The following is a 21705-nucleotide window of genomic DNA, read 5'->3' as shown; positions in this document are numbered from 1 at the left end:
GTGGTGAGTGCTGTGCACTACAGTTGCCACAGAACATCTACTGATGGAAATTGTGCTACGTACTCCCCAGGCACCCCACTGGTCAAGCGCCCTGCAGCAGAGGCTCAGCTGTGGTGGGACGAGGCCACTGCCTGCATCTTGTGGTGCTGGGGGTAAATTCCTACTCTCATCATGTGTATCAAAACCTGAAGAACCATACATATGTGGCTGTGTGCAATTATTGCAATAGTTGCATTTTTATCAGAAAAAGAAATAAATTTGAAATTAAATAGGGCAGATAATGATATATATATAAAAAAATAAATAGGGAGAAGCTGAATGACTCCATCCAGCCACAAGCTTTAGCACTCTGCCTGTGAATTATTACAACACTATTCTGATCATTCTGATTATTTAGTGTCTCCAGGCATCCTTAGTAGAAGTTTTATTTTAAAAAGTCTTTAGAATTAGTTTAGAATTTTCCCTTATTGAAGCTTATTTCTTTTTACTCAGCAAGAATACTTGTGTCACAGAGCAATCAAACAATCTCCAAGTCTCTTGCACCCTGTGTAATTCACTGGAGTGGTAATGCTTGGAAAGCACTAATGCTGAAAGAGTGTTAGGAGTGACAACAAATACTAAGTGAGGTATGGCATTCAAGTGCAGCAGCATGGAAAAAAAAAAAAAAAACAACAACAAAACAAAACAAACAAACAAACAAACAAAACACAATTAAAAACAACTTACTGACATTGGATTACATAAGCGTCATGTCAAAGACCAGGGAGGAGGGTAATCAGGAGGATGACAGATACTTTCTTCAGATCTTCAGAAAGGATTGGAAACTCAGCACTGGATAGGCACTGGTATCAGGGTACCACGATGCAGGTAATTGGGAGGCCATGCCAAGCACATCAGGAAGCCTTCTGTCATTCCTAAACAAATGCTTCCAATTTAAATTCACAAAAATATCACTGCATCCTCCTCCTCAGCTGTAATTAGAGCCAAACACAAAGTTTTTGTTAATGGACCACTTCTAATTGATACTGCTTAAACAAGTGAGAAGGTGAGATTTTTCTCTCCTCTACCATTCACCTTTTTTTTTTTTTTTTTTTCTTTTATCCTACATAGCTGTGTAAGATTTCCCTTATTTCAAATATTTTGAGATTTTTGAGATGCAAACCTCAGTCTTCACTTAGCTGGTATAATTGCAAAACTGACGTCATCAATGAGTGTTTCAAGTCCCAGCTGAATCTTTATAATTAATTATATTCATTACAGTAATGATAACAACAATAAACAATAACTGAGATAAACAATAATAATATTAATAACAATACTTTTTAAAAGAATGAGAGGCTAGTCAGAAAGGTTGAGATGCATTTTTTTTTTCAAAAACAGAATGTCTTGGACTGTCATGGAGACTTAACATGTTCCGTTTTTAATGAACATGAGAAAAGGGTATGAACATGGAACATAATGAATTAGAAGGATGATGGGGTGAAATGGACAAATTTAAGGAAAATTAGAAATGTATCATATAACAGTCATTAGTACCTAGCAGTGAAATCTAGAACAGAGTAAACTCTCAAAAGAACAAGGTACCATGTCTGAATCATTAAATCAAGTCTCACATTTCTTAAACGTCGGTTCCAATTAATTATATATAAAGTTATCACAGTGGGTTTTAGTACAGTTTTCATTCAGGATGTTTAGTTTGCTCAATACTGTTTCCTTCACAGTACTGTATAAGTCTGTATTTACCCTTTGTGTAAATATTAGACTACATGTGAAACTTTGCAAGCAGTATAACCCTTCCACTCTACTCTTTTAAATAGCATTCCTAAATATTTTCAGTCCCCCGCATATCATTCCAAACTTCATCAGCTGTTTTAAATATTATATTTCAAACTAAAATAGCAATTCCTTCTCAGATAAGCATACTTGCCATATTTTAAAGCTTATCATTATCTCCTGCAATCACCTCAGCTGTAAGGAAGCAGATTTGAAGTCTGTGGATGTTTCACCACTTTGAGGACAGGTGCTGACTTAAGCACACTCTTAATAAAGCGGTATAATTAGCTTTGTTCCAGGAGCTGCAACATTTCTGAAGCATTCCACTGAGTCACAGTTTCACCTTGCATTCTTCCTTATTTCTACATGATGCTAATTTAGTGCTGCAATAACTCAGATACTTTAAGTTGGGAAATGTGGGTAACCACTTCTCTTTGGCTACTGCTTGGAGAAGGAAGGAGAGAAGGATGAGGTCAGCAACCCCATTGACTCCATTTGTGCAAGAGAAATTATTCCAGAGAACCTGGACAAAGATGTAATGTAGTCCTTATTCTTCATGTCTGTAGGCAGTGACAGCCTAATCCTTTTGTTTTTCTTTTGTCCATTGGGTAGGTATTCAGCATAGCAATACTATTTGTAGAATATCTATTAAAAACAAAAAAATTAAAAAGGAGTTATGGTTGCTGAGTCACTCCAAAAATCCTTGCTGCATGTGCCTGTACTGGAAAACAGTGTTATAGCTCGTGCGTAGCTTTATTGCCGAAGGGTGATCTGAAGGTAGAAGGGTTGAATGTCCTTTTCTCTGAAGCTTCCTGTTTATCTCTGATTGGAGACTGTCTGTTTGGTTTGATGCTTTTATTATAGGTCAGTGACTGTCAGTGCTGGATATTATCAAGCTGTTTGTAGCTGAGATAAAATTAATACCCAAAAAAGTACTCTCTGGTCTTCTAATTAATCCCATAGGAAAGCAAAACCTCATTTAAGTTAAACGTTTAGCTTTCGGCAGCATCAAGAAAAGCTGGTTTCACTTCACTGAGCTGAATTAAAACTCCACATTAATGGAATTAAAGCATGTTGCCTTTTTAAACTTTTACATCCATCAAAGAAAATGGTTAGAAACTCTGTAAACAACTGCACTGCTACCTCTAGTCCTTGACATAAGAAACAACATGCTGAGAGTACATCATAAAACCAAACAGTATTAGTATTCCCCTCACTGCTACCCAGTGGAAATTTTTTCAGTATTGTATGTATTGGTCTTCTTTTAATATTGTGAATAACAAGGAATAAATCAGAGCTCAGGTTTATTTATTTATTTATTTGCACTGAATTTGTTGATAGACAAATCCATTTTGTAGTGTATACCGTTCTTCTGTGTGGCAGCTTCAGGGCTGGGATTTCAACAGAGTTGCTCGGAAGCCAGTCTTTGGCAAGGTCTGTCCAGCCTGTGACACTGGCCCCATCCCCCATCACTGCTCCTTTACAAAAATGCACAGGTCAATCAATTTAGGAAGCAATTAATGATATCTCTGCTGTCTGTTTTCACTTGCCAAAGCAAATAACATGTGAAAACTAATGAATTCTTTTGCTATGGCAAATGGAGGACAACTGTTCTTTGTTGGTAGGAAGTGGGCTGGGAGAGGAAAGTAGATGTTTTTTCTAGGACTCCATGTGAAAAGACAATGTGCATTGTTTTTTTTTATGTGCAGAAGAGACCAGGAAAAATTTGGTATTGTAGCAACCTTCTTTCTTCCACTCTGAATGCATTGGCAGGTTTTGAGGTGAATTATGATTTGATTGTCATGCAGTCTGATCCCTTAATGCCAGTTTGTCCTTCTTTTTATTTGCCAAATTGCATTGTAGAAGTTTAAAACACAATGAATGTTTCCCAAATGTGATTGTTTCACCCCAGATGGGGGTTGCACTGGAATATCATGTGTTGGTGAAAGTGCCACATCATTTGTGATGTGAATACAGTATTTCCTGTGGTCCCTACAAGGGAAAGAAGAATTCACAATGTTGCCATTGGTTTCAGCATCACCCGCAGAGTAGAAGTAAAATTAAAGCATCCTTGAGCTAGAACAGAATTCGAACTGAGGAGATGGACTATCCCCCTCCTTTTTACTATAACACTTAGTAATTTTGTTATTTTCATAATAATAATTTCAAAAATATGTTGACACCATGCTGCCTTATTTTTATTATTTTACAAAGACATAAAGACATTAAATGGCAAGCTTTGTTTAAAAAACAGATTTAAAAAAAAAAAAAAAAAAGTAAAAAAGCAAGCAAGCAAGCAACCAAAAAAACTTAAACCCATTAAAAAAAAAAAAAGAGAGAGAGAGAGAGTTTGGGTTCTGTGCCTATTTTGCCTCTTATTATTTATTTAGAATTTCATTCTTTGTTCCTCCACTCATATGAATTTTCTTACAAGAATAGTATATACCCATTGTCTCAAAGAACTAAAATTAAATGGAATTAAATTAAAATTGGTATTTTACAGGAATAAAAGTCTATGAGATTCATTTCTTCAGGGAAACTCTATATTAAGTGTCTGGAATACTGAGTGATATATTAAAATATTATTACTTTATATTATTAAAACAATTGAGATGTGCTTTCTTCATTCATTTCAGAGGAAAGGTGGCATTTTTTAAGCCTAAATGTCAAATTTTGAAAACTTAGATCTGTGAGTGTAAAAATGTAGTAATTATTGAAATATCTCAGTATTGTTGTATATGTCTGTGTTTAGGCATTCATCATAGCAAATGTTGGTGTCATTAACTCATTAGAAGTTGTATTTTGTGCACCAAAATATGCGGTACATGATCTTTGGCACTTGTACAAGTGTACTAAGCATGTGATAGAAACTGCTTCTTTATGCTAATTCCACCACTTTGACAGAAGCCATCAAGAGCTTTATCTTTTAAATCAGTCAGTCAGGAATTATATTAAACAGCTATTTTTTTTGTCAGCTACACAGCCACTTGTGTCAAACAACAGTTAAACTGTGTTTTTAATTTTTAGCTGTCATTGTATTCATGATGATACCTTGGCATAAAGTTGCACTGAGCATCAAATTTTATAAATGGCACATAAAAATTAATTTTCATATCACCAATTAAGAATTATTTTTATCCAAAGAGGCCAAGGATTCATTTTAACTGTATGTCACGAATACCTAGGATTGAAAAGGGGTTGCTAATGAGTGGAATATTGCCACTAGCTGAGACCCCTGCTTGTAAGGAGCGATGTATGAGGTTCCTTGTGCAGCTCTGCATAACTAGGTAGTCACTCCAGAGAGAGATACTGATGACATCTAGTGCTTGAAACAGTTGGCAATTTCAGCAGAATACTGAATTGAAATTGCAGCTTTAATTCATACTCAATATGAGTAAGAATTACTTAGCAGAGTACTTGATATAATAGAAAATAATATTACTATCTATCCTAGTCTTTTTCTTTTCACTTATTGGTTGAAATGTAGCGATGATTTTATTTTCTTAAGAATTTGCCTTTCCCTCTGAATATTCTTCTTTTGTCAGCCTGTCTGGATGACCCTTTGGTTGATTTGCTGTTTGTTGCCCCACCCATAACAATTCTGTGCAAGAAATTGCAGGTGTGATGGTACAGCCCAAATTCTCAAGTGGCTGAGGAGAGTGATGAGTGAGTTCTGGGTTCCTCGCCCTTTTGCTGAGGTCTTACACATCTGATATTCTGAAAGGAATGAATATCCACTTTTGTCAGAGCAGGGCTTTGGAAGTGGTTTTGACTGGGCACCCAAAATGAAGGAACCTGGTGCTCCTACGCACTTCTGGAAAAGCTGTTTGATCTCATTTCAGTTTTCTGTTCCAATGATTTTCCTTACAAAGTTCATAATTAACATTTTCAAGAACCATTCTAAATAGTAATCATATGTGTTAAGAAAAAAAAAATCACATAAAAAGATTCCTTTTTTAAAAGTGTGTGAATACTGAAATCCAATAATAACTTGATGAAAGTGCAGACAATACTGGCCTTAAATCTGGGTACGCCTACATTCAGCAGGGTAATTTCTTCCACATCAATGAAGATTTTATCATATCAAAGAGCAGATCATTTATAAAGACTGGTAGGTTTTGTTAATTCTGTAAGGGCCATTGTGAATAGTATAATGAAAAAAATCATAATCTTTATTGATCTGTTATATAAGATGATTGGAAACAGCATGATCTGTCAGACAGGTTGTAATCTACAGGTTTGGCACCAGGTAGCCAGGATTAATTATCCATCCTCAAAAGCAGTTTTTGTAATCAGTCAAATGCAGCATTGCTGTTCAGGTGGAGAATGAGAATCTGTCACAAAGACCACCCCTTTCTTCAATATGACTCTTCTGCTGCAGAAGTAAGAGTTCACTGTTCCATAAATTCAGTAAACGTAGTCTACTCTTTTATTTGCAACATCCAAATACAGTCACATCCCACATTTTTATTATTTGGTATATTTTTTTGACCTTTGTATGTTGCTAATTTTCTAGATAAATGGTCAATTATTTGCTTTTAGTGTTCAGCAGCTGAAAATCCTATTGTTAACGCTCTCGTAATTTTGCTCATTTTGAAGCTGGTCAGAGTTTTACAAATATGTTTGCTTGTAGTGAAATCTTTTTAGGGAGAAGAAACAAAGCTTTCACAATGCAAGCCATTTTGGCTAGTTGTGGTTGGAAGTAAATGTTGCAGTTCTGCTCATATTGGTATGCTATGGCTCTAGTAATGATGAGGTTCTGAAATAGAGAAAGGTGGCTTAAGATTTTTAAGGAAAAGTGCCATATCAGCTGTCATTCCTTAGCTTCCCTTTCCTATGACAGCATTGCTTTCTAAAACAGAAGAACACTACCTAAGACTGAGGGGGTTGACTCAGATACATACCGTGTTGTATGCAAATACTTGTGAAATAAACATTCACTCAGATTCTTGCAGGAAGCTTTCAGTTGCTACCATGCCACATCTGCCTGATAGACTTTTCTTCCCACAAAATATGTAGCATCTGTTGTGAGAATATTAGCTATATCTTTAAAGGGTCTGTTGAGAGTTTGGCATTGGCAATGTAGTTCAGGCATGGCTTTGCCATCCTTCCTCTAGACAAAGACCTTGATGTGCAGTGTGACTTAGAGGGGCACCACCTGCATCATCATCCCTTCTCTCTGCTGGGTTCTTGTTCCTTCTGCCAGCCATATTCTTGCATCTCTTGGTGCAGCTTCAGGGAGTAAAATTTCTGAGAGTCAAGGGCTAGTGGAACGGATGGAGGAGTTATGGATCTGCTGTGCCACTTCTGTACATGTACAGGGGGAAAGGTGATGGGGAAGCTGTTCACTTCCTTAGTCATTGATCTGGGGAGATAGTACAAGAACGTAAGGATAAATGTTCCCTTCCATCTCTGTAGAGGAAGAAGACAGAAGACAAGCCACAACCTTTTTTAATTTTTTTTAATTTTTTTAATTTTTTTAAACAAAGAAGGCAGTTGAAAAATACACAAACATATGCAAGATGCAAACTTAATGTGAAATTTTAACTAATATTTCTAGTATTATTTCTAGTAGTATTTCTATTATTCATAGTAGTATTTCTATTATTATCATAGTAGTATTTCTATTATTCTACAATGTTTGTCCAACTTAAGAACAATTCTGTTCACACCAGGATGTCAGAGTCTCTTCTGGAATTTCTCCCCTTTATATCCTGTCCTTTGTTATACAATAGATAAAAGCTCTGTAGTTCTTTGAGCAAGGGGAGTATACTTTCCCACAAGCCTTCTGAAATATTCAGAACAAGGATGAGTACAACAGTTTACTAATATGAAACAAGAGCACAATGGTCTCAACTGGAAATACAAGCAGTCAACAGATCTTTTGTTTGTCCTGCAGCAAGATACCATGTGTCACAAGTCTATGTGTTATACAGAAAAATCAAATCTGTGCTGTAAGACAGACAAGAATGGCTATGCTACAGGAAAATGTGCATGTAAAATATATGCATTATTCGTTGATGTTGAATGTCTTAGCTCTTACTAAGAACAAGGTCTACTTCTGAACAGCTTGAGTTGTACACAAAGCTGGAAAACAAGACAAGACCTGCAGTTAGTAGAATAAGTGATAAAAAAACTGTCAAAGATTTTTATTTTTTTTTTAATCTGTGGTTTGCATTATTAATATTTAGATTCACTATGTTATGTAGCCTTTTAACTAATCATAGAACACACCCAGACACTTCTACACTTCTACTTTTTTATTTATTTATTTTAAACAGTCTTCAGTAAGGAAAGCAAGTTGTTATTGCACAACTGCCTGATGTGTTGTTATTCATTTATATTTGCATGAATATTAATGGTTTAATGCTATTATACAACAGTATAATACTGACGTTAACATTTGCTGTGTAATTTATTGTGCTTAGCTAACACACTAACCATTTTTGAGGTTCCTCCGTTGTGAGAATGCAACATAGGAGACCAGTCATTAGATGTCAGGATTTTCAATTGGAATGATTTTTCCTTCCACAGAGCTTTCATTTTCCTTAGAAAATACTTTTTTTTTCCCTAAATGTTGTGTCTCAGATTGATAAAATATCATGGAAAGACTCAAGCTAGTTAAAATCTGATACAAATAGCAAATGTTGACTGAAATTTGTAAAATCCGAAGTTACATTATGGTGTAATAATGTACACCATAATTGTACCATAATTGTACCATAATTGTCCGGGGCTGGTGCCAACGCAGAAATCTTGGGTTTTTTGATCATGGGGCACTTTACTCAGCACCTGGCCTGATGGCCGCAGACGGGTCCCTATCTTTTAGGGGAAAAAGGATCCTGGGCCAGGAGCTGGCAGGGCTCATTGAGAGGGCTTTAAACTAGGTAGGAAGGGGGATGGGGCTGAAGCTAGGATTGTTGGGGCTGTGCCAGGGGAAACGATGGCAAGGCCGAAGGATAAGGCAATGGCCCAGCTGAAGTGCATCTTCACCAATGCACGCAGCATGGGTAACAAACAGGAGGAGCTGGAAGCCATTGTGCGGCAGGCAGGCTACGACTTGGTTGCCATCACGGAGACGTGGTGGGACCAGTCTCATGACTGGAGTGCTGCAATGCCTGGCTATAAGCTCTATAGAAGGGACAGGCAGCACAGAAGGGGTGGTGGGGTGGCTATCTATATTAGAGAGTCTTTCGAGGTTGTAGAACTCGAGGCTGGGAACGACAAGGTCGAGTCCCTTTGGGTTAGGATCGGCAGGGACAACAAGGCTAGTGTCCTGGTCGGGGTCTGCTATAGACCGCCGAACCAGGATGAGGAGACGGATGAGGAACTCTACAGGCAGCTGACACAAGTTGCAAAATCGTCAGCTCTTGTACTCGTGGGGGACTTCAACTTCCCTGACATATCCTGGAAGCACAACACAGCCCTGAGAAAGCAGTCTAGGAGGTTTCTGGAGAGCGTGGAAGATAGCTTCCTGACGCAGCTGGTTAGTGAACCTACCAGGGGTGGTGCCCCACTAGACCTTCTCTTCACAAACAGAGAAGGACTGGTGGAGGATGTGATTGTCGGGAGCTGTCTTGGGCAGAGTGACCACGCAATGGTGGAGTTCACTATTCTTGGCGAGGCCAGGAAGGGGACCAGTAAAACCGCTGTATTGGACTTCCAGAGGGCTGACTTTGAGCTGCTCAGGACACTAGTTGGTGGAGTCCCTTGGGAGGCGGTTCTGAAGGGCAGAGGGGTCCAGGAAGGCTGGGCGCTCTTCAAGAGGGAAATCTTAATGGCGCAGGAACGGTCTGTCCCCAAGTGCCCAAAGATGAGCTGGCGGGGAAGAAGACCGGCCTGGCTCAACAGAGAATTGTGGCTTGATCTTAGGAGAAAAAAGAGGGTTTATAAGCTTCGGAAAAGTGGGCAGGCCACTAGGGAGGACTTTAAGGATGTAGCGAGGCTGTGCAGGGACAAAATTAGGAAGGCTAAAGCTCATCTGGAGCTCAATCTGACTACTGCCGTTAAAGATAACAAAAAACGTTTCTATAAATACATTAACACAAAAAGGAGGACTAAGGAGAATCTCCATCCTTTACTGGATGCGGGGGGAAACTTAGTTACAAGAGATGAGGAAAAGGCGGAGGTGCTCAATGCCTTCTTTGCCTCAGTCTTTAGTGGCAATACCGGTTGTTCTCTGGATACTCAGTACCCTGAGCTGGTGGAAGGGGATGGGGAGCAGGATGTGGCCCTCACTATCCATGAAGAACTGGTTGGTGACCTGCTACGGCACTTAGATGTGCACAAGTCAATGGGGCCGGATGGGATCCACCCAAGGGTACTGAGAGAACTGGCAGAGGAGCTGGCCAAGCCACTATCCATCATTTATCAGCAGTCCTGGCTATCGGGGGAGGTCCCAGTTGACTGGCGGCTAGCAAATGTGACGCCCATCTACAAGAAGGGCCGGAGGGCAGACCCGGGAAATTACAGGCCTGTCAGTTTGACCTCAGTGCCAGGGAAGCTCGTGGAGCAGATCCTCCTGAGAGTCATCACGCAGCACTTGCAGGGCAAGCAGGCGATCAGGCCCAGTCAGCATGGCTTTATGAAAGGCAGGTCCTGCTTGACGAACCTGATCTCCTTCTGTGACAAAGTGATGTGCTGGGTGGATGAGGGAAAGGCTGTGGATGTGGTCTACCTTGACTTCAGCAAGGCTTTTGACACCGTCTCCCACAGCATTCTCCTCAAGAAACTGGCTGCCCTAGGCTTGGACTGGCGCACGCTTCATTGGGTTAGAAACTGGCTGGATAGCCAGGCCCAAAGAGTCGTGGTGAATGGAGTCAAGTCCAGTTGGAGGCCAGTCACTAGTGGCGTCCCCCAGGGCTCGGTGCTGGGGCCGGTCCTCTTTAATATCTTCATCGATGATCTGGACGAGGGCATTGAGTGCACCCTCAGTAAGTTTGCAGATGACACCAAGCTATGCGCATGTGTCGATCTGCTTGAGGGTAGGAAAGCTCTGCAGGAGGATCTGGATAGGCTGCACCGATGGGCTGAGGTCAACTGCATGAAGTTTAACAAGACCAAGTGCCGGGTCCTGCACCTGGGGCGCAATAACCCCAAGCAGAGCTATAGGCTGGGAGAGGAATGGTTGGAGAGCTGCCAGGCAGAGAAGGACGTGGGAGTGATGGTGGATAGTCGGCTGAATATGAGCCAGCAGTGTGCTCAGGTGGCCAAGAAGGCCAACGGCATCCTGGCTTGTATCAGGAACAGTGTGACCAGCAGGGCTAGGGAGGTTATCGTCCCCCTGTACTCGGCTCTGGTGAGGCCGCACCTCGAGTACTGTGTTCAGTTTTGGGCCCCTCGCTACAAGAAGGGCATGGAGGTGCTTGAGCGGGTGCAGAGAAGGGCGACGAAGCTGGTGAGGGGCCTGGAGAAGAAGTCCTACGAGGAGCGGCTGAGGGAGCTGGGCTTGTTCAGCCTGGAGAAGAGGAGGCTCAGGGGCGACCTTATTGCTCTCTATAGGTACCTCAAGGGAGGCTGTAGAGAGGTGGGGGTTGGTCTGTTCTCCCACGTGCCTGGTAACAGGACGAGGGGGAATGGGCTTAAGTTGAGCCAGGGGAGTTTTAGGTTAGATGTTAGGAAGAACTTCTTCACTGAAAGGGTTGTGAGGCATTGGAACAGGCTGCCCAGGGAAGTGGTGGTGTCACCATCCCTGGAAGTCTTCAAAAGACGTTTAGATGTAGAGCTTAGGGATATGGTTTAGTGGGGACTGCTAGCGTTAGGTCAGAGGTTGGACTCGATGATCTTGAGGTCTCTTCCAACCTAGAAATTCTGTGATTCTGTGATTCTGTGATTCTGTAATTTCAAGTAGCGCATGGTCTCTTGTATTGAACATTCTGCCTAAGAGACAGTAAGAATTAGATTGTTAACATTATGTTTTACCATTTTACCTTCTGCTTTCAAATTATCTTGTGTTTTACAGTTAGTATATTTTGCAGAACAATTAGCAATTAAGTTATTTTAAGTCCCTGAACTGTGTATATATGTATTTAAAAAAACAATAAGAAAGATCAAGGGGAACTAATCTCTTCGTTGTAGTTTTTTAATGAGGAATGAAACCTGATATTAAACACAAGAGATCAGCTGAGCCCTCTTTTAAGAGATCAGCATTGCTGAAATCAAAATGCCTTAGACATATGTAAAACAATCTGATTGTTACTTCTGTTTTGGTGTTAGTTAAACTGCTAGAGACAATAAGAGCAAGAGAAACTTGTATTTCTTTAACAAATACTTTTCTCTATTCTTCCTTGGTCATACAGTCATTCCCAGCACAGCACTGCAACGCGGCCACCCACAGTGAGCTTGCAGCGGACCATTTCTGTGGAAGGGTAAGATGATTCTCTGTTGAAGCTGCCTGTTGAGCTCTCAGATATCCCTAAGCTAGATGTTGAACTCCCCACCTACATGCAAGAGTTAACAACTTGTGTTGTTGCATACCATGTTGAATACATCTCTCAATGTCTGTGAGATGCAGAAATAGATATTTTCAAATTAGTACTGACCCTTTTTAGATATTCATATTGAAAAGCTTGGTTTACATAGAGACAAGAATATTTGTCACATGTCTCAGTATCTCTTCATCTCACTTGACTAACATCAATATTCACATGTATTAGCTGTAAAATGGTTGCCATTAATCATGCGAATTCCCAGTGAAGTCTTACTCTGTTTTCTTAATACATGCATGAATTCCTTTTGGCAAAGCAAACCTTGTCCCAGACTAAGGCTGAAGATGTTCTGATAGAGAATAATAATCCCATGCTGGTGCACGTCTGTCTATATTATGTGTTAATTGTAGAAGCATCACTTTGAGTACTTAGCTGGCTCCACTCTAACAGAAATAATTGGGTAAAATATGAATAATTCATAACTTCAGTTAATATTTTTGCATCTTTATGATATTAGAAAACCTGATATTTAACACGGAATCATTTAGATTTTGGTTTCTCTGACTGGTGAAGTTTCCAGAAAATGTTATATTTGTTTCTCTACTCCCATAGAAATGTAGAACTGTCTGAAGTATTTTGTAGGCAATAACTTATGGACTACTCTTAGGTTTTATTTCAAAGCTTTTCTTTGTTATAATAAAAGTGGGAGTCCAAAGTTTCCAAACAGGAAAGGTGCCATCTTGCTTGTGTTTTATGTTGCAACCTCACTGTGGTGCAGTGAGAAAAGAAAACAGCACACATGTAAAATAATCCACTCCTAAATGAAGTTTGAAATGTTTTTCTCACAAGTTTCAACATGAAATACTAAACAATAAAGAAAAATATAACAAATCTAATAATGATTTTATGTTTTTATTTAAAATGGGTAAGACTGCTTTATTAATTTTCCATTGAAAACAAACATCAATAATTAAATCCTTATAGGAAAAGCCCATATGGCTTAAGAGCTTTTATCTGGAAGGTAATTCTATAAATGAAGGCCTTATCAGCCAGCCTTCTTGCTCTAAGCAGGGCTAATTTCAAAGTTTCTGGTTTCTCCAGGTCTTTTTCTAGTGAAGCTGGGACTGTCACCAAATGTGGAAGTTACACAAGCTCTGGGTAACCACTGTCAGTACTAAAACACCCTCATTTTATTATTTTTTTTAATTTTATTTTTCTTTCTCTCTAATGAACGAAGAAAGACATACTCTATCCCCCTGCCTTTTTCTCAAACCAATTTATGAGAAAAATTATGTTAGAAATAAGAAAAACTGAGAGGAAAAAAAAAAAAAAAAAAAAAAAAAAAAAAAGAGGAGAGTTTGCTAAATTGAGATTTAGGAAAATAATTTCTATTATGATGTCTCTGACCTGGTCTACTGGACTCCATAATAAGGAGGTACCCCACAGGCTTAAATTGCCATTGAAATTTGGTAATCAATCTGTCTACATGAATTTTTAGATAAATTGCAAAATCTGCACTGGCCACACAGACAGTTTGCATATATTGTGTATGAATCATTAGAGTGGGGGAAATCTGCAATTGATATTACAGGTCTCCTGCTGTTCAGGAGGTAGAAGAATATCTGGCTTGTAATTATTACTAATCAACTTATACTGAGTCATATTTCATTTCACATAGGAAAGTGGGACTGTTATCCTATTACACTGCTGAGCAAATAAGAGTAATCAGCTCAGCCCTGAATATTTCATTATATTAAAGCTCAATTTATTTTAATGTTTTTGTGAAGTCCATGCTGCTAAATAAGTTTATAGCTAATACGATGTCAGGTCAAAACAAGTTATTTTTCTCTTTTAGGAACTGGGTTTCCATCAGTAGAGTCCTGTATTTAGGTGACTCATTATATTGCTTTTGAGATGTGCTTTGTAAATGACTACTTTGCCTGGAAGGCATCCCTAAGACACACTGAGATTTCAGACCAGCATGCTAGCTCTGTGTGACTGACTGTGTAGGCACTGCAGTAATACAATTAGTTGGTCCTCTGAAGGAGAAATGAAATACTGGAGGGACGAAGAAATGCAGGTGGAATTGCATTCACTGGCATTTATTCCTTTCCACCTTGTTGAATATGTGATAATTGAACTGGCTAGCACAGATGTTTTAAAAACTTTAATAGATTTTTGATCTATGTAATGGGTTCATACATAAAAAAATATTTTTTTGAGAGAATGTTTTCGTGGGCTTTATGTGTAGCAAAAATGAGTATCAAAGTTTAAAAAAATGTTTTTAAAGCCTAAATTTTCTTTATATTCAAGCCTTATATTCTTCACAGTTTAATAGCTGTACATGAGGTGAACAGATTTATTGTGTCTACAAAGCCATGAACTTCACAGGTGTCTGATGTCATTGTTGGCGCAATCTCATTAGTAACTTCCTAAATGGTTTATCTTCTTGGTTTAAAAACAAGAAAACTATAATATTTGGATTTGAAAATATTGTTAATCTGAGTTTTTTTTTTTTTTTAATGGTTTTAATAAAAAATTTAGCTGTGAATATTCAAAATGGGAAAAATACTGGACAAAAACTAAAACCTGTTACGTGGAAATCCTTCTGTTCTTCTCACAAATCTATAATGTTAGTACTTTATGATAGCAATTCTGTCTCCAGATGACATTCAGACTAAATTTTACATAACGTTCTACTGTTTGTACCAGCCATCTACTCTGCTGAGCTACTTAGTAATTGAAATTTCAACTTCTTTTATCAAGAACATTTTATATATAAATATTAATATGTAAATAAACAGCATTTTAACCAGGTCTAAGGGTAAGAACTTTTATTCTGAACAGAACAGACTTTACAGACAGCTTTGTTTCCAAAGTATCTTATATAAAGTAACAATGGATGCTTGCTTCTGATGTAGTGTGTATTGATATTTCAAAACATGGCTTAGAGGCATTGTTATTTTTAGGTATTCTCTTAACCTTTGAATGCCTCCTGTCTCCTGACAGTGTGATGTGGTTGTCTATTGTGTTCATGGTAAATAGAGTTATGGAATGGCAAAAGCAATAGTTTGTAGAAAAGTGATTTCTGTACATAACAAATAGTTTTTTAAAACCAGGATGCATAGCAATCTTTTTAGTATGTGTATGTGTTGGGTATAGCAGGTGGAACAGAGATGCAGATTTCTGGATTTGATTATTATCAAGTAAATAATGCACCTCCTAGATCAGAGAAGAGAGACAAATGCTTATGTGAGACAATGTATAAATGAATAAGCACACTGGAATAATCATCTCCCTTTCAAAGCTGCAGACCATATTAGTTGTCCAACACTGTTTCTCTAGAATTCACTGAAATTTTTCATATCTAGGAGATGTACTCTTATGCCTTTGAGGTAAATGTCAGGCACTGAGGTAAAAATACAGACCAGTTTCACTTTTCAAATAAGAAATTATTTTGGTATGCCAATTCTATCTTGCTAGCTGTAAGCAGAAAACATTGCCTGGTGTGCAGGCTTTAATTTCTCTACAAAGGACAAAATGAAAGACTACTAAAGTCCAGAGGGGTTCCCACAAAGCAAATAAAATTGTCCATATATAAGTCAGTGCACTCATGCATGCATCAGTCAGGTTGAAGCCTGGCTCCCAGTAGGTTCCTTCATATTAAATATACTTCAAAGTTTGTGACAAGTTAGACATGATGTTTGGAAAATAAATGCATAAAAAAACGTATTCAGTATTAAAGTTAGGATATAGTACTGCTTCTACAGCTAATGCCAACATTCAGTCAACAAGAAATGCCAGAGAAACCATAGTCAATTAACCTGATAAAATACTTTTTCAACAGAACAGGTCACCATTGCAAGCAAATTTATGTTTTGTTATGTGATCTGATTCAAGATCATACAAAGCTGAAGGTTTAGTTGTTTGCAAATCAACACTTGGCAAAATGAGATTACAAGTTACCAATCAATTGCATGTTGTAATGAATACAAACGCTCACTTGGCACGTGACCAAAATAACGTCTGAGTGTAAGAAGGCAAAGTTACGCCTCTGGACTGTGATGCTCAATGTGACAGCAAAGGATAAAAAGAAGATTTCCTTATTTGTTATTTTCAGTCATAAATGTAATCATTATAGTAACAATTAAAGTCATGAATTGGGGATCAGACCCCACTGGGTCAGGTATAACACTTCTGTGTAACAATAGTGGGGCTGGAGAAGGGAAGGGCTGCCTGCTCCCTGCTGCTGCCAGACTGCAGTGTTTTGGAAACATCACAATAAAGGTAGACCAGAGAGAGGGCTGTGGGCAGTACTGTTTCCCGTTGTGATGGAAAGATTTTGCCAAGCCTAAGAGGGAAATAACAGGGGAAAAAGTAATAGCCAAGATGCTGCAGAGATGATACTGCAACAAAACAATAGATGAAATCACTACAGATATTTTTTTTCTCTAAATTGTTCTGAAGCAGTTGTAGAAGGTATAAAAGAAAATATGAATAAGCTGAGGTGTGTTTTTTGTTTTTTTTTCTGACTGAACTTTGATGGCTTTTAAAAGGGTGTGTGTGTATAATCCATGCCTTCAACCACTTAAGATTTCAAATTCTCTCTTGTGTGATAAATCAGACAAGATTTATCATGCACAAACATTGTACACACCGGCACCTTCTCTATCCACCATAGCTTTCTGTGTTAAGTGCTATGAGGAAGAATTTTCAACCTACTTGAATTGCCTTTTTCAGGTCCTTCCAATATTGGTGCCCTTTGGCTGTCCAAAATAAACATGCAGTTTCTTATTAGAATTTTTTGAGGTACTAGAGGGAAACTACAAGTATTTTATTGAAAAAGAAATGGCTTGATTAGACAACTGACTCTAAGCAGGCACAACTCAGTGCTCACACAGTGAATTGCTATAGGCAGACACTATAATGCGCAAGAGAATGGTTCTTTGATCCTAAGGTATCATTTTTTTTCCATGATGTATGATGTACTATCACTAATGCATAACCTTAGACTAGTATAATTTCACTCTACAATTTTCTTTCCTGCTATTTGCTACTTGTAAGTAGTGTGAACACTTTGTGTTGCATTATCACAGAATCATAGAGTCATCTAGCTTGGAAAAGACCTTCAAGATCACCAAGCTAACCCTCAACCTCATCTACCAATTCCCATCCATAAGCCATGTCCCTCAGTTCTACATACACACATCTCTTACATACCTGCAGGAATGGGGACTCCACCACTTCCCTGGGCAGCCTATTCCAATGCCTGACCACCTCTCATGAAGGAATTATTCCAAATGTCCAATCTAAACCTCCTCTGGTGGAACTTGAGACTGTTTTCTTTCTCCTGTCATTTGTCACTGTGAGCACAGTGCTTCGCATGGAAGGTGGTAGGCCAAGCTGGGGTCTGGGTGTTGCCAGTCCCACTGCTGAGCTTTCTATGGTATGTTCTACAGTAACACCAGATCATGGTGTGCATGAATGGATATATGATATCAATATTCTTTGTGAAGAAAACAGCATTTTTGAAACAAGCAAACTAAAGATGTAGAGCTTAGGGAAATGGTTTAGTGGGGACTGTTAGCGTTAGGTCAGAGGTTGGACTCGATGATCTTGAGGTCTCTTCCAACCTAGAAATTCTGTGATTCTGTGATTCTGTGAAAAATAATAATCCTGTGGCCAAAGCAAGATCAAAGCCCTATTTCTCAGTCCCAGCTCATTTGGGATACCTCACTGATTATATGTAATTGACCAAATCTCTATGGTCTGATACTTGAAAGTATCCAATGTGCTTAAATTTCTGTAGATGGTCCAAAAAGCACAGAATCTTTCCAACACCCTGATTTTATAGATGGTGCAAAAGAAACAGAAAGGCAGAGATGTATCAGTGTGATATGAATACTAAAAGTGACTGTATTCTTTAATGTAGCCAACAGCACAAAATAAGCAAATTGAAAATGGATTTTCTTTCAGTTAGCTATTATAAGAATTACTTGTTTTCGGAAAGCTCTTCCCCTTCATTTATCAGTCCACTTTTTAATCTCCTAAATTAAATCTATAATTACTGTGGATTCAGAATCCAAAGGAGAATGATAGGGAGACTCACATTGTTTTTGTCAGTCTCTTACTATAAAAGAGTAAGATTGATCAAAACAAAAATTCATTACAAATATAGTAGATACAAAACACTTATCTGTTTTCAGCATAATGAACAAGTATAACAAATATAAAGAAGAAAAAAAAAGGTAAGGAGGAAAAATGCCTCAGTGTTTTGACTTTTTAAAATTGTATTTTTCTGACAGGAGAAATTTCATTAAGTGTTGAAGTTTTACCTCCTCTGATTTGTTGCTACTTATTGGTTTCAAATATTAATTTCATAATACTTTGCTCTTACATCAGGCCTCCAATTTATAATGTGCTTTACAGAATCAGATCTGCTGCATTCCCTGAAGCAAGTCCATCCAAATTGATTCTCCCATTGATTTCTTAGCTTGTAAATTTGTGTGGATTGCAGCACTTCATTTGCTCCTTCGCTCCTTGTTATGATTTCTGGCTATATTATAGTTAATCTTCCTTCTTTCTCTACATTTTTTCTTTTTAATTTCTTTCCTTTACTCCTTACAGATGTACTCTCTCCCTTTGTCCTGTTATCTCTTTTCTTTGCTTTTGTTTTGTTTTATTTTGTTTTTGCCTTCTGCTGCCTTCTGTCAGTCCAGGGATGTTTTCATCTCATACTTCTTTCTAATTTCTGCTTGATTTCCCCTGCTGCTCTTCTCTGTTTGTATTTGGTACAAAACTGCAGGAGGGCATAAAACATGCACACACAGAATTAAAGTGCTAGTACGCTCTGTTAGCACCTAGAAACTTACCTTCAGCCTTATTTATCACAGAAGAAATTGTAAATGTGATAAGTAGTTAAAGCTGGAGGCAAAAGCATGCAGTTAGACTTTTCCTTTTTAGTAGCTACAGAGTGCCACCTATTGTCTTAGAACAAAACAATGTACATTTTAGATAAATTACACTGAAATTACCTTTGCCTTATTTGCTGTTGTCTTTATAGAACATGTTTTTACTGAATGCATTTACAGGAAGAAATTGTTATTCACATGTGAATGTGAAGTTATTTTTCTTTCACTTTTTACTCTCTCGTGACCATGTCTTCTTTTAGTCTTCAATTCCATTGCTTCATTTATGGCATTTACCTGCACTCTGTCTGGAGACCCTTGATGTGTATTGGAAATATGTTAATAAAGAAGTTCAACAGAAGGAGAAGATTTTTTCCTAATGTTGCTTTCCAAACATTCAAGAAAAAACGAAGCACCTGTTCTTAGATCTCCTTAATAATTACATTGAGATGACTATAATATTCTATGGCAGGTGATATATTATCCACTCCTGTGAAGACTGGCTGAGGGAGTTGGGGTTGTTCAGCCTGGAGAAGAGAAGGCTCCAGGGAGACCGTACAGCAGCCTAAAGGGGGCTTACAGGAAAGCTGGGGAGGGGCTCTTTGTGAGGGAGTGAAGGACAAGGAGGAATGGTTTTAAACTACAATAGGGTAGGTTTAGGTTAGATATTTGGAAGAAATTCTTCACTCAGAGGGTGGTGAGACCCTGGCACAGGTTGCCCAGAGAAGCTGTGGATGCCCCATCCTTGGAAGTGTTCAAGGCCTGACTGGATGGGGCTTTGAACAACCTGGTCTGGTGGGAGGTGTCCCTGCCCATGGCAGGGGGTTGGGACTTGGTGGGCTTTAAGGTCGCTTCCAACCCAAGACATTCTGTGATTCTATTGATCCTCATCTTTAGCTTTGTCATAATTAAGCTTTTCTTTGAGTGTGCTTAAAGCATTGACAGATTACTCTTTAAGAGATCATCTGCCAGTATTGTAGTTTGTTTTGTTAATCAGTAAATGTCTTCCTACTTTAACTCCATAGAATGCTACGACCCTTTATTATCAGCACAAGTGTGGTTTTGTTTCTTTGTTTGTTTTTCAGACTCTGTTGTGCAGGTGTGTATTATGATATATTTCAAAATTCTTATTTGTATTTATGGTATATACATTCTATTTTTGCAGCATAGTCATGGCTAAAGATTATTTCTATGATGATTATTTTTATGACAGCTACACCTGTGCATTCCTGAATCCACTTTTCAGATTCCACAAGATACTCAGAAATGAAAGAAATATGGAGGCAAGCTATGGCTAGTAGTCTCTATACAGCCAAATTTGAGTCATGACTAAAATTACCTCACAAGGCTAAAAAGCAGGAGTTGAAATCATTGTGTTCTAATCACGTCTTCTGACATTTCCCCATTATTGTTTGAGCTTCCTCTGAACATAATCATTCAAGAGCAGAATGTGAAATTTGCTGTCAAAAGGCCAAAATTACAAAACAGCACTGACAGCATTTTAGGCATAAATCTGCTGACTTGATCAGAGGCAGGGATTAATAATTGGGCCAACTTTTTGTTGAGCTGCACAGCTTAGCATTCAGTAGATACCTAGTTGTATTGACCTAGTTTTGCCCATAGCACTAGCTCTCAACTTTATGATCCAAGTTGCCTGTCATGTGTAAAAATACTCAATTTCATTTTGAATGAGAACTCGTCTTATTTCTCACCAGCAGAGCATGCATATATATTTGTTTGACTTTACTGCCTCTTTTTCCTCAATATCCAGGTAAATAATACTGGCAGTAGCTAGCTTTCACAAACTATTTTTCATCTGTAGGACTCAGGAATGACAAGTGTCACCATATCTTTTTGTTGGTGAAGAAATTGAAGAGGGAAGAACAAATGACTTGCCAAATTCACTCAGCAGCACATGGGCTAAGTGGGGAAGGAATCCATGCTTCCAGCTGCTGTCCTAGTTCTGTTCCAGCCCCCAGGCCACCCTTCCTAATTAAAAACCTATTTAGACTTCTTAGATCTGGATTACATTATGTCTAATCTGCACATAGCTAAGGAGGTGCTAAAAGTGTTGCTACAAGGCAAATCAACAGAAATGATCCAAAAGAGAGGGAAAAAAATCTATTTATTTTTTGGTTGGTTCAAAAGAATATGCAATGTCAATACTCTATGTCATTTTCTCACAGTTGTATTTTTTTATTTTTTTTTCTGACTGTATGTTAATGTTAAGTTATAAAATGGAGGCACATACAGAGTAGGAAGAATACTTTCAAAAAGGGTTACAATCTCTTTTTAAAATATTATCAAAACTGCTTGATTTTTTCTTTCAAAAATACTAAGCCTAGATATCAGAAAGTTGAGATATTGTTTAAAGATCACGATCAAGCCTGGGATAATACTTGTGAATTAGCATTGGGCAAAGCTAACGAATTCCTACTGATTTTGGAATTATCTTGTAAAGGTAAAGTTCCAGTGTATACAGCCATAAAACTTAAAGCACACCAAATAAGACTTGTCTCTTAATGCATCACTTCTTTTTCTCTTCCTTCTTTTCTTTTATTTTTTTTTTAAACAAAATAGAAATGAAAAAGCCATTA

The 21705-nt window shown here is 38.2% G+C and overlaps 1 protein-coding gene across 8 annotated transcripts in view; it reads left to right on the top strand.

The window, feature by feature from the left end:
• The window catches only part of DLG2 (discs large MAGUK scaffold protein 2), an 883769-nt gene that overhangs the window by 635412 nt on the left and 226652 nt on the right, over positions 1-21705 (top strand). For all 8 annotated transcript variants that reach the window (XM_032198439.1, XM_032198448.1, XM_032198456.1 and 5 more), the window contains one exon: positions 12072-12140. In XM_032198439.1, the coding sequence (XP_032054330.1) occupies positions 12072-12140 (69 nt within the window). The remainder of the gene's footprint in view (positions 1-12071; positions 12141-21705) is intronic.

The sequence above is a fragment of the Aythya fuligula genome, chromosome 1, assembly GCF_009819795.1.
Source record: "Aythya fuligula isolate bAytFul2 chromosome 1, bAytFul2.pri, whole genome shotgun sequence".
Classification (NCBI taxonomy): domain Eukaryota; kingdom Metazoa; phylum Chordata; class Aves; order Anseriformes; family Anatidae; genus Aythya; species Aythya fuligula.
This window is presented reverse-complemented; position numbering and strand designations above follow the sequence as displayed.